Source organism: Aspergillus pseudodeflectus, assembly GCF_044049435.1.
Source record: "Aspergillus pseudodeflectus strain CBS 756.74 chromosome Unknown BJX68scaffold_18, whole genome shotgun sequence".
In the NCBI taxonomy this organism is placed as follows: Eukaryota; Fungi; Ascomycota; class Eurotiomycetes; order Eurotiales; family Aspergillaceae; genus Aspergillus; species Aspergillus pseudodeflectus.
The window spans coordinates 107,432-119,264 of record NW_027263794.1 but is presented as its reverse complement, the minus strand read 5'-3'; the positions used below and the strand labels follow the sequence as shown (position 1 = coordinate 119,264).

Here is an 11,833-nt window from a genome sequence, read left to right as displayed (position 1 = left end):
ACAATCAAATGATAACCTCTGGGTTCTTCTCCGTTTCATCCAGGACTTCCTCCACAGTCCGAAAGTGTATGTCCTTGAAATACTTCGCCCTCTGAGCACTAACTTTCTCTGCATCAAACGAAGCAGCGTGGCTCACAGAAAAGATCTGGTACTGGGCAAGAATCCTCTCATCCTCATCTCCAGACTCTCGAAGAGTCTTGAGCAGCTGATCCAAGCTCTTCTTTTTGAAGCTGAATTTCACATTCGGGTACCGCGCCTGGACAGCCTCAGTAACATCTTCCCATGTCGTCTTCTCAGCCGTGATATACAGGTACGGCTCCCAGGCCGAACCAGGGACATTTTTGAATAATGCTGCCAACGCCTTGGCCACATCTCTAGCAGCCACGACATTGATAGGCTCTCTTCCCGTTCCGGGGAGAACAATTGACCTCTCCGCCAGATTAACCGGAAATGCCTCGCCAATGTCGCGTAGAAATCGATTCTGCTCAGGCACAATATAGTCAATGAGCCAGCCCACGCAGACAAGCGTCCAGTGGAGCTCCTTTTGCTCGCGCAGAGCGGTCCGCACGATCTCGTGACTCTGATAGAACCCAGGCTGGTCGGGATGCTTTTCAATATTGCCGCCGTACTCGGAGGGGATGAATTGCTTGCAGCGCGGGCTCAGTTTGCATGCCTCGATAAGTCGCAGGTGCACGTCTATGTAGGAAGGCGTATAATCCAGGATCGCAGAGACTAGGACTTCGGATTGACCTAGCGCCTGTGTAAGTGACTCGACAGTGTAGTCGGTCACCCTTTGGGTAACGTTCGGGATGGTCTGAAAGACCGACTTCTCGCGGCGGGTGAGGATGATGACTTCATGGCCGTATTTGGTAAACTCTTCGCTGAAGTAACGGGATAGGTCGCCGGATCCGGCGACTGCAATAACAGGCATCGTGTTGCACGAATTTGAGCAAGTACTTTGGTGGACGGGCAAAAGGATATAAGCGATTGAGGTATTGAAGAAGTAGTGTGCCAGTGTAGGTAACTGCAGGACCGATAAAAGGAAAGGGGGGGGAAAACCGAACTTATACCTAACGCCAAGGTGATCTTCTGCAGTCTCCTTCTGCAGTCTCCTATTGAGCAGAATCGTTTTTACGAAGCAAAACTATACGTAGACATTTCAGACTGGCCATCCAAAGATTGTACCAGGGGATAAGAAATGGTACGTTAGAAACCAGGGCCTGATTGGACCATTCGATCGATTGGTATCCATAGGCAGTGGCCTCGCTCAGACCTGCCAAAAAGAGATCCAGGTATAGTACAGGTGTGTTCTGAAGCAATACTTCGAGTATTCCACAAATTGAACATGGGCCCCTTAATTTCTCATCCCAATGTTTGCAAAGCAACTTAGGTAAGTATTGAAGCTGTTTTAGCCTTGGCCAGCTTCAGGTTGGTGCAATATAGAGCTCCACCGGTTGATGACTAGGCAGGTTGACCACATCAGCGGACTCTGTATCAGTTTTACTCCGCGTGACAAGGGACTCAATTTTCTCTGCTCTGGCCATATTCAAAAACAAGTTAGTTCGAGGAGACTCAAGAGAGAACTGAATGGCTGTGTTGTAGGCGTCAGATCAAACACCCCGTGGCGAGAAGATACATATATGCAGCAGACTGCGAGAGTTTATCACTTATCATCATTGTCAATCTACCACTCGTCCTGTCAACAGTTTCTTATCTTAATTGCTACTACATATCATTCCAAGTTTCACTTGACTACGATTCCACCTGGATATCTGTCCCCGCACCTGTCCTGTGGGCACTCGGCGACGCCTGCCTGAACAGGAATAGACTTGTTTGCCCCAGTTCCAAGTCTTGCGAATCATGTGCAGTGATGCCTGAGGCACCAGACCTGGCCATCGTCTGGACAACTCCAGTGCCTCGATCTGATCAAAGCACCGCCCTTTCTCTTCTCCAACCTTGTATATCATCAGAGTCCTGAGTATCCTCTCTATGCGTCATTTCACTTGACACATTCATCTCCGTATGCATAACATCAATTGATGCAATTGACGGCATTTCATGGTATCCAAACTGGAACAGAGTTCACGGGGCTGGAAAAATAATTCGCCCAAGCACGGACCACCAAGTGCGAGCTGCCACATCACCTGATAGTTATACATTTGCGCTGACCAACGCGGGAGATAGCGACTGGTGATAATGACTGACCCCATTTATCGGCCTCGAGACCTTGTATCCCATCTGATTATTTTTCATTTGGCGGATCCTGAGCGTGATGTCCTCCGTAAGCAAGGTTGAATCTCAGTCCGCAACATCACAGCGTGGCTTCAGCTAACCGGGAAAAGAATAGATTAGGCCGCACAAAAACATTCACTGGATGCTGGACATGTCGGTCTCGTCACGTCAAATGCGATGAAGGAAGACCGTCTTGTCAGCGCTGCCTCAACGCCGCTCTCCGTTGCGAAGGGTATAACATAAGACTATCTTGGGGGCGCAATGCTGGCCCGGATTCTTTTAGGCTATTACCACGTCGTTCGGGATCAAACACACCATTGCCTTCTGATATCGACCTGCAACAACCAGCAAATGTGGAAAGTGCCCCTACAGCCCTCTCCCCAACCCATTCTTCACCAGCCGAGGAGCTTCTTGACCCCGTACCTGGAGCGTCTGCCGACAATACCCAGTGTGGGGACAACAATCACGATTCCAACCAGCGCTTGGAGACTGTACCCCGTGAACCAGCCTCAAATCCATGTTCCAGAGGCTCCAGCTCGTTCTGCGGTCAGCAATCTCAAAATTTTACTGATAGTAGCTTCCCGACAGAATCGCTAGCCCCACCCGCCATTCCTGGACTTGAGTTCCAGGCTACTGCCATTGCTGAGACGCCAATCCCGGCGTCTAATGGATCAATCTTATCAGGTGTGGACACCGCAAGGTGGTATGATGATGATACTCCGAGGTCAGATCAGTTGGATCTAAGGCACATGGGAAATCCGCCTACTACGACGATTCCGCGACATCTGGACACACTACCGGATTTGCCCCTACAGAAGCAACTCATCGAACATTGGGCCACATACCTTGTAGACGCTGTTCTGCCAATTCCCAGTGAAAATAATCCTTTCCGGTGGCTGATCACCCCCATTGCTTTGGAGGGCGCCCGGGCGTCCGCTGAATCTTTCAATGCGGCCACCGCAGTATTCCATCTCATTTGTGCCTCATCTGCGTCACATCTATGGCGACGACTCGGACAGGAAAATTTTCTCCGCCTTTCTCTACGGCATCATCATCTCGGCATCCGTCATATACGCTACAGCCTTTCGAGCACCAATGAAGCGCAGTACATCTCGGTCCTGGCCGCGCTTTCCATGTGTCTTCTTCACGAGACTCTGACCGTAGGCACCACCTTCTGGCGCGCTCACATCCGCGGAGCTTGCGGATGGCTCCGCAGCATTAAATCGTCTGTGCTGTCAAAAACTAAAACATTATCCACTGCATATCAGATCTTTTACGGTCTTGTAACCATGTTTCAATTACAGTTGACGGGCGAAGACGCAGCGGAGAACGATGCGTCTACCATTCCATTTCACGACCCAAAACAGTTCTACTGCATCGATACCCTCTACGGGCTATCACGGTCTACCTTTGATGCCCTGCGTAAAATGATTCAACTACGTCAGCAAGCTCCGTCGAACTCCAACGATCTCGACCTTCTCGAGATAGAGATGTTACTGTCTGCTCCGACTCGGTCGGAGTCGCGCTGCAGTGCTGACGTTGAAGAGATGATGTACCACCAAAGTTACATGTTCTATTATGCCTCGCTAATCTACCTGAAGCGCTCGATCCGTGGTGCACCGTCCATGGATGTACAGAACCTTGTGCGTTGTACCTTCACCCATCTGGAAAGCATGATCGCCTGTACAACGCGCGCCTTTTCGCCCGCCGTATGGCCGCTTGCAATTGCTGCCTTCGAGACCGTGGAGACAGATTTGCAAGGCCGTGTGATCAAACTCTTAGATCATCTCGGCAGTCTAACGGAGTTTGATATCTGGCCAGCTCTTGTAATGTGGTCAAATAATATTTGGAATGCGCGACAAACCAATCCTGACAATCCTGATTCTCAGGACCTTCCCTGGGAGCAGCTACTACAGAGACCAGAAAACCATCCAGGTATTTTGCTTGTGTGAGGGAAAAGGGAGCAGCCTGTGGTTATCCTCTCCCCCTCACCGCAACAAGGTACCTTGAAGTATCTGTCAGGCCTGGGTTGACATCCAAACCAGTGTTTATGGACAAGGAAGTTACCCAACCATCTCACAACCGACTCGAAAAGTGTCGGTGTCTCGATTCATGTCGCACGAACCCTAACGACTGATACTGGCTATTACCTGAACCCGCGAAGATACGATTATGATTTAAACGCTGAATAAGACCAACATTCACCATGCACATCACACATCTCTCACAATCTCTCCGAGCTTGCTCTTCCCCCTGCCGCGGGAACAAAGGCGTAAATCGTCATCTCCAACCTCGCCCCACCATACAACGACGGGACCGTCACACCTGTCCAGGCTGGCCTGTTCAAACCCAGATGCTTCTCTTTGGCGGCCTGAACAGCAGCCAGCCACTCGTCATCCAGCGATGGCGCATACGTCGTCAGCTGATAAACCTGCTTCCATCCATCCGCGACACCCGCTTCCTTGAGTGTTCTCTCCGCGTTGGCAAACGCCAGCATCACCTCTTCGTTGATATCCGCAGGAAAACTGTCGGTGTTCTCCTTAAAGCCGCACTGGCCGGATGTAACGATGAGTGAGGCGTTAGGTGGGATGACAATTGCTTGAGATAGACCGAGAGTGTTGGCAACATCGGTAAGGACTCCGGTGGGGTTGAAGGCTTGCGCGCCGGCTGTTGTGAACGTGCTAAGGGTATATTCCGGCATCTTTAATCGACCATAAAGTGATTAAGGATGACTGTGCTTCTGCTTTTATGTTTGGCTCAAAGAAGACGCCGATATGAGAGATGAGGTTGTTTGTGTAGTGGTGATCGCGGTCATCCAGATATATGGGCTATTGGGAATAGCTCGCCGGTAGTTTTTGTCCGCAGAGATAGCACACGTTCGCTTTCAAGGCGAGAACTTCAACAAATATGCATGTGGGATACGGTTTTGGTTCACTCTGTTGACCAGCGCCTTTCGTCAGATGTCTCGCGGTGGACTACCCAAAATGGTATGTCACGCCGAGGCGGCGCAGCCCTTCCACTCGTCTCAGATTTCGCGTGGATCAACCTCGATAAATCGCCAACTGTCGATGGGAACCCTCTGAGCTACGCTCACTAGATTATCCTCGTTATTGTTTGCCGGATTAGGACTGTATAAACATGAGCGAATCACCCTATGGACAATACCCTGCCGCCCGATATCGCTATCAGCAAAGTAGCTAACCCTATTTTTTCACATAAAAGAGAGCAACTTAGCGTCCATTTAGCAAATTTTCATCGCCCTGTTGTTCTACAAACCCAAGTCCTTCATTCATCACTATGTTTGCTCAATTACACCCCTTCTCGCAGCTGACGCCAGTTGAGATACGCAAAGTCGGCGAAATCATCTCTGCTCTCTCCCCAGAGACGAGACTTATCTTCAAGACGATTACCCTGCAAGAGCCCGATAAAAAGCAAGCTCTTAAGTACCTGGAGGCGGAGCATTCAGGGAGTGCTGTCAGGCCACTGGTAGAAAGATGCGCCTTTATCGCATATTACAAGAAGGGCGGAGTGCGTTGATTATCACTAGCATAGGCATTTATTCATAGCTAATCCTTCCATTTTCTTCGATAGGACCGGCTCCATGAGGCTGTGGTGAACCTCACCACTGGGAACGTGGTCTATAACAATGAGCTGGACAAGATGTTGCATGGACCCGGTGACTACGAGGAGGTCGGGGTGATCGAGGCCCTTGTCCGTGACGACCCCCAGGTACGAAAGGAGCTTGAGAAGATTGGTTTCACGGATACGTCGCTTGTAGTCATTGAGCCCTGGATTTATGGTACGGGAAATGAGCCTGCTTTAGAAGGAAAATGCTAATCCAGGCCCCAGGCTCTGATGGTATCCAGGATGAAAGACGTCAATATCAATGCTTCCTCTTCGCTCGCGACATTAGAAACCCACTCGAACTTGACAGTAACCATTACGCTCACCCATTGGCAATCAGTCCGGTGGTGGATGTCGTTGAAGGCCGAGTCACTCGCATCGATTATCTCCCCACTGGGGCTGACGAAAAGGTGACGCCTCCGCAGGCATACAAGGCGCATCCGGCGAACGAGTATGTTCCCAGATATCAGGCACTGCGGACTGACCTCAAGCCGCTCCATGTTGTGCAGCCGGAAGGTGCCAGTTTCCAGGTCACTGAGGATTTCGCAGCCTCACACCTGTTGGAATGGCAGAAGTGGCGATTCCGTGTTGGGTTCAATGCGCGAGAAGGGATGGTACTCTATGATGTAGGATCTTCCCATCTTCCATGTGATTGAGAAAGAAATGCCTACTAATGACCCTGTCCAGGTACGCTATGACGGCCGCCCGTTGTTCTACCGCCTTGCTCTATCAGACATGAACATCCCCTACGCCGACCCCCGTCCACCCTATCACAAAAAGGCTGCCTTTGATCTCGGCGACGCAGGCGCTGGTGTCACAGCCAATAACCTCAAGCTGGGATGCGACTGTCTCGGCGCTATTCTATATCTCTCTGGAAGCCTCGCCGGGCCCAACGCAGAGATCCTTGAGAAACCAAACTGTATCTGCATCCACGAGCAGGATGGCGGAATTGGCTGGAAACACACCAATTACCGCACAGACAATGCCTTCGTCACCCGGGCACGAGAGCTTGTTCTACAGTCTATCCTGACAGTCAGCAACTACGAATATATCCTGGCCTTCCACTTCACCCAAGCTGGAGACGTTGTCTACGAGGTTCGCGCCACAGGGATTCTCTCCACCCAACCTATCGACGACGGTGTCCAGGTCCCCTGGGGAACAGTCGTCCACCCGGGTGTCCTAGCCGCCCACCACCAGCACATCTTCTCCCTGCGCATCGATCCGATGCTAGACGGCATCAACAACCGCCTCGTCTACGAAGAAGCTCACCCGATGTCCCGTGATCCGAAACTCAACCCCCACGGAACAGGCTACATAAACGAGCAAACGACAATTGAAAAGTCCGGCGGTTATGACCTGAACGCGCAAACAAACCGCACCTTCAAAATAGTCAGCTCGACCACCACAAACCCCATCAATGGCGCTTGTGCGGGTTACAAGATCATGGTCCCCGATTTCCAGAAGGGGCTCGCAGACCGCGACTCCTTCCACTATAAACGGGCCGAGTTTCTAGACCATAACATATACGTTACCAAGTACAGGCCTTGCCAGCTGTATGCGGCGGGTCAGTACACGAATCAGAGCCGCGGTGGGCACGGGGTACGTACCTGGGCTAACCCTCATGGTGGCAAGGATGATGTTGTTGACGAGGACATCGTCGTCTGGGTGCAGTTTGGCATGAACCATATCCCCCGCATTGAAGACTTCCCGGTCATGCCGGTGGAGATCATCAAGGTGCATTTGCGGCCTGCAAATTTCTTCACTAAGAATCCGGCGCTGGATGTGCCTCCTTCTTCGCAGGATATTAATAAGAGTTCTTTAGTGTCCATGTGTCATCGGGTTGAGGAGAAGATGAAGTTGTGAGCTTGCATCTATATTGCTCCCGTAGTGACGAAGAGAAAAATACAATTTTTCGACTCACATGATACATGTATCAGTATATATCAACTTGTGGATCGGCCTATGAATTCCAGTTTAACCTGTGAAGAGGCTGGGGTACTCTATTACCCCGTGTTATAGTGTCTCTTCATAGAGACGGTTGTGGTGGTAAATGTGGTGCTGGCGACGGGAATTGAACCTATCACCTCTAAAAAAGCAGTGAGACCAATCTCGGGTGAAGGACTGTATGTATGGATGGACATGCAGGACTTGCTACCTGCCTGAATGGTATGAAAAACAAAATAGCAGCAAAAAAACATACAACAGCATGTATATGCTAGTGCTCACCGGTTCAGGCGTCTGCTTAGTGCTTCGCTTGGTCGCTAGATTCAGGCTGCTTCAGGTTAATATTAGGCGTCTGACCATATTAAAACCACAGCACAATTTCATAGAAAGAAAACTAAAGAACTACAATAAGCAGGTATCCCAATTATTAAACTATATAAGTTATATACTTCAAATTATCACGAAAGCGAATAAGCCCAGATGCGAGTGGAGTCACTAATGGCGTAGAGCCTTCTGACTTCTTTATACGGCCTGCGGTCGTACCTGGATCTCCTCCACGGATTTGGTTGACATCGGATTAATGCTTATCCTCCTCCTTGACCAAGACGCGTGTATCTGGAGCCAGATCCAAGCTTGGCGGGTACGGTAGTGGCTGCATCCACATCCAATTTGACCACTTTTGGATCACCGCAATAGCCTCGTTGGTTGTGACCTGAAACCATTCGAGATGCTGTTTCAAGCAAGCATTACAGTAAATTAACTCATTGCAATGCCTTAACTCCGCATGGCACAATGCCTCCACACGAGCCGCGTATGGAACGGCCACCGCAGTCCGAGGATCGGTAGGGTATATAGGCAGCACAAGCCTATTGCAATCCCGGGTCCACTCACTGAGACGCTCTTCAATCGTACATTTGCTCGTAAACCCTATCTTGACGAAGCCTTTATTGCCCTTAACCTCATATGCATACACATAGCCTTTTGCTTGATCTGTCTTCTCCAGCGTGGCATGTTGGATCCGCTGAATACTCTGAAAAGGCAATTCGTTATCGCCAGTTTCAGTAGGCTTGGTGACAATTTCAAATGCGGTGTTGTCATATTCTTCGGGCCAGAACTGATCTGGCGACAAGGTCTTCGAATGACGTCGTGCCATATTCGAACTCGATGTATCCATGTGCAGGTTTGTTGTGGTAGCTAGTCGAGTACCTCCATTAGACGATAGAGAAATATTCAAGTCTGGCCTTGGGATAACACTCTCACTTCGGAGATCCATGATAATCAGCTTCCATTTCGCTACTTGTTCGGCTCCCTGATTGTAAACGTGGTAGGAGCAAAAGCTGTTATGTTGAAGAACCTCGAGGAAGTAGTGAAGTTCACTGTCATCCAGATACGTGTCTGGCTTGACAATCACATTTATGGTCTTTTGATAGTTTTGGACTTTTTGGCCTCCAAGCCTTCGCAAACAGTAACGGTTTGTCCTGGCCTTCCCAAGGCAGCGATTCGAAGCTTTTTTCAGAAGAATTTCCTCAATTTTCTTCGCAACGGACATGGCAGGTTCCGTTTTGTTGTCTCCAGGAGGGAACGCCATGAGCCAATCATTCACCCGCTGTTGCATACGCCCTTTGTTGGCATGTTGGCGACAATGTACGACGTTTGCCAATTTCAAGAGTTGAACTTCAAGATTCGAGGATGATTGTGTCAAAGTGACGAGTGACTCAATTATTGCATTTGCAGCCATAATATTGTGTTCATTGAGCGAGTGTTCGCAAGGCTTTCCGGTAGTTTTCGTACGAGATCCGCATTTCGCTCGCTCGCAGTTCAAGCGTAGCTTCAGATCTTGTACAATTTTGCGCGCCTCCCCTTCTGTTTTTATATACTGTCCCTCAGGCGATGGTGTCGGCGGTGATTCGAGAGCTTCAGAGTTGACAGGATTTGAGATGGGACAAGTATCGCGAAGCCTCTTGGCTGTTGTTGAGTCCATTGCCAGCGAAACCATTCCTCTACTGTCAGGGTTTGTGCTTGAGTTCATCTTCCAAGAAAATCATATGGAGTTAAAGGCACGGCTAATAATACTAATCACTGCTGAAGAAACAAGAGTCCTTTATATAACATCCTTAGGCGCCCTGTTGATCAAGGTGGAGGGAGGGTGGGCTGGAGCTCGGGCTCAAAACTGCTACTTCTTATGCACTAGCCAGAAATAGATATGGAATGAAGCCACATCGCTACGACAAAATCTAGCGATGTAGATTGGATGGTAATAGTTAGCGCAATCTAAATTTAACCATCCTTTCTGAATGATGGTTGGCCAAGCATCTGTGGACTGTCAGATCGAGCATTAAAACTAAAATATTGCATTAACGCCGCAACAGCAGCAGCCTTAGTTAAAAATTGCAAGCGCGCAACCAGGAGAAGGGGTTTGGAGGGGGGGGGGCGCGCCGATAGGAATCCAAAAAAACATACAACAGTAGGGATTCGCATGTGGTCACCCACCATACTACTAACCTACCGGCGTGTGGCTTAAGTACGGCTGAGCGGACGGGAAGCCCTGTTCTCCACACCCTGTGGTCGTATGTATCAGTTTTAAGAACAATTTTGTTTATATCCTACAATATTCAAGTTATCCCCGATACATGTAGTGATGCTCTCACATCCGCCGTCCCCACAAGCAATTGCACTATCCGATCGCACGAAACCGCGAATAGATGCGAGGTACAAGTCCTCTTATCCAAGAATCGGCTGTTGTTCTTCCAGTCTAATACTAAACATTGTTACTTGCATTCGATGTTGATCTGATTTGTCTTGTTGTGGCACGTCCCTCCCTTCACGAGCTGGAAAATATATCATTGTTGTCCATCCCTATCTACACTTCATCTCCTCATCCAGGTCGTCCACAACCACATTCAGCCTTCATGACACACTTCGGAAGTCCTACAATGAAAAGGCTTTCCCCAACTAAGCTCGTTCTTTTGCACGGAAGAGGTATCTGTGTTGTAATGTCTTTTCCAGCTTGTGACGATTGTGTTTGGCTGACCAATCGCCCATCCCGTGATGAGCTCTCCGCATCACACAGAATTCTAGGGAACGGCAGCCGAAGCCTTGTGCTGAGCCACCTTCACCTTCTGCACTTACTCCCACCTCTCCATTCTTCGACTTCGCGTTTTGAGTCAATCCTGACGTGTCTTTGATTTCTTCCATCGCAGAGTCGTGACGACTACAGAGATAAGAGACGTGGTCGGCTCTCGTCCCTGGCCACGGTCTGGACTGTGTCGGTCGCAATCGAGACTCTGAGCAGTGAACACTCGACTGCCCATACCGCGGAGAAAGTCCTCTGTCCCGGTCGCGAGTCATGCAGCCGCATTCGACTGATTCGTCTCTCCAACTCTGGATAACATATCTTGTCTGAGGGGCGGCTGTCTGGAGAGAGCACCACACGTCATATTCGATAAGCTCCTTCTCCTGATCAACAAGGGGTGAGACCACACGGCTACCGGACTCGTGCGCCTGGATAATTTTCCGTTGCTTGCTTTCGCGCCATCAGACAACAGCAACACAATATGTGTTTCTGACATGGACTTTAGGCTGGGCAAGGCTGGGAGAGGCGCATTTGAGCCAGGGAACCGAAGCCACTGACGTTAACCCCGACATTTAGTGCGCCCACACCGAGCGATCTTCCTTTTAGCGTGAGACGGTTCGATCTGGGCTGACCAAACGGCATCAGGCCTTGGGTCGAGAAAAGCCGCGACGACTGACCTCCGTGATTCGTTTCCTGATGACTGCATGAGGGGAGAGTGCAACGGTGGCTGCCACTCGAGGTTTGGAACGGGGATGCCGCATGGTTCCGAACAAAAAAAAGATTCAGGCCTGGACAGCGCACGATGCTCCCCCTTTCAACCTAGTCTGCCAGTCGGACACGAAGGATCATACTGAAAACCGGATAATCTCTGGACATGATCCAATCAGGCTTTTGGGTGACCGCCGTAATGGAGGGTACAAGGGTTTGGGGGCGGAAAGATAAAACATAAGCATGTCCAAG

The 11,833-nt window shown here is 49.9% G+C and overlaps 5 protein-coding genes across 5 annotated transcripts; 2 read left to right on the top strand and 3 right to left on the bottom strand.

Annotated features, from left to right (window-relative positions):
- Positions 1–4: 4 nt before the first annotated feature.
- On the bottom strand, positions 5–931 carry BJX68DRAFT_266158 (uncharacterized protein; the record flags this gene model as incomplete). Its single annotated transcript, XM_071045416.1, has 1 exon — positions 5–931. One exon carries the CDS (start codon positions 929–931, stop codon positions 5–7), a length of 927 nt encoding a protein of 308 aa, XP_070899692.1.
- Positions 932–2,981: 2,050 nt separating this feature from the next.
- Positions 2,982–4,184, top strand: BJX68DRAFT_266157 (transcription factor domain-containing protein; the record flags this gene model as incomplete). Its single annotated transcript, XM_071045415.1, has 1 exon — positions 2,982–4,184. One exon carries the CDS (start codon positions 2,982–2,984, stop codon positions 4,182–4,184), a length of 1,203 nt encoding a protein of 400 aa, XP_070899691.1.
- On the bottom strand, positions 3,825–5,060 carry BJX68DRAFT_236046 (Endoribonuclease L-PSP/chorismate mutase-like protein). Its single transcript, XM_071039952.1, has one exon. It carries the CDS (start codon positions 4,931–4,933, stop codon positions 4,457–4,459), a length of 477 nt encoding a protein of 158 aa, XP_070899690.1. The 5' UTR covers positions 4,934–5,060; the 3' UTR covers positions 3,825–4,456.
- Positions 5,061–5,529: 469 nt separating this feature from the next.
- BJX68DRAFT_266155 (copper amine oxidase) lies at positions 5,530–7,719 on the top strand (the record flags this gene model as incomplete). The annotated part of the gene is made up of 4 exons (XM_071045414.1): positions 5,530–5,760; positions 5,824–6,031; positions 6,082–6,482; positions 6,544–7,719. 4 exons carry the CDS (start codon positions 5,530–5,532, stop codon positions 7,717–7,719), a joined length of 2,016 nt encoding a protein of 671 aa, XP_070899689.1.
- A 557-nt stretch (positions 7,720–8,276) lies between these two features.
- BJX68DRAFT_236045 (GIY-YIG nuclease family protein) lies at positions 8,277–9,875 on the bottom strand. The gene has a single exon (XM_071039951.1). The coding sequence runs from the start codon at positions 9,827–9,829 to the stop codon at positions 8,378–8,380; it is 1,452 nt and encodes a 483-aa protein (XP_070899688.1). The 5' UTR covers positions 9,830–9,875; the 3' UTR covers positions 8,277–8,377.
- Positions 9,876–11,833: the final 1,958 nt, after the last annotated feature.

What these genes read in the sequence shown, in the direction of transcription:
- BJX68DRAFT_236045 (XM_071039951.1), bottom strand. Translation starts at nt 9,829, where the DNA reads ATGAACTCAAGCACAAACCCTGACAGTAGAGGAATGGTTTCGCTGGCA.
- BJX68DRAFT_236046 (XM_071039952.1), bottom strand. Translation starts at nt 4,933, where the DNA reads ATGCCGGAATATACCCTTAGCACGTTCACAACAGCCGGCGCGCAAGCC.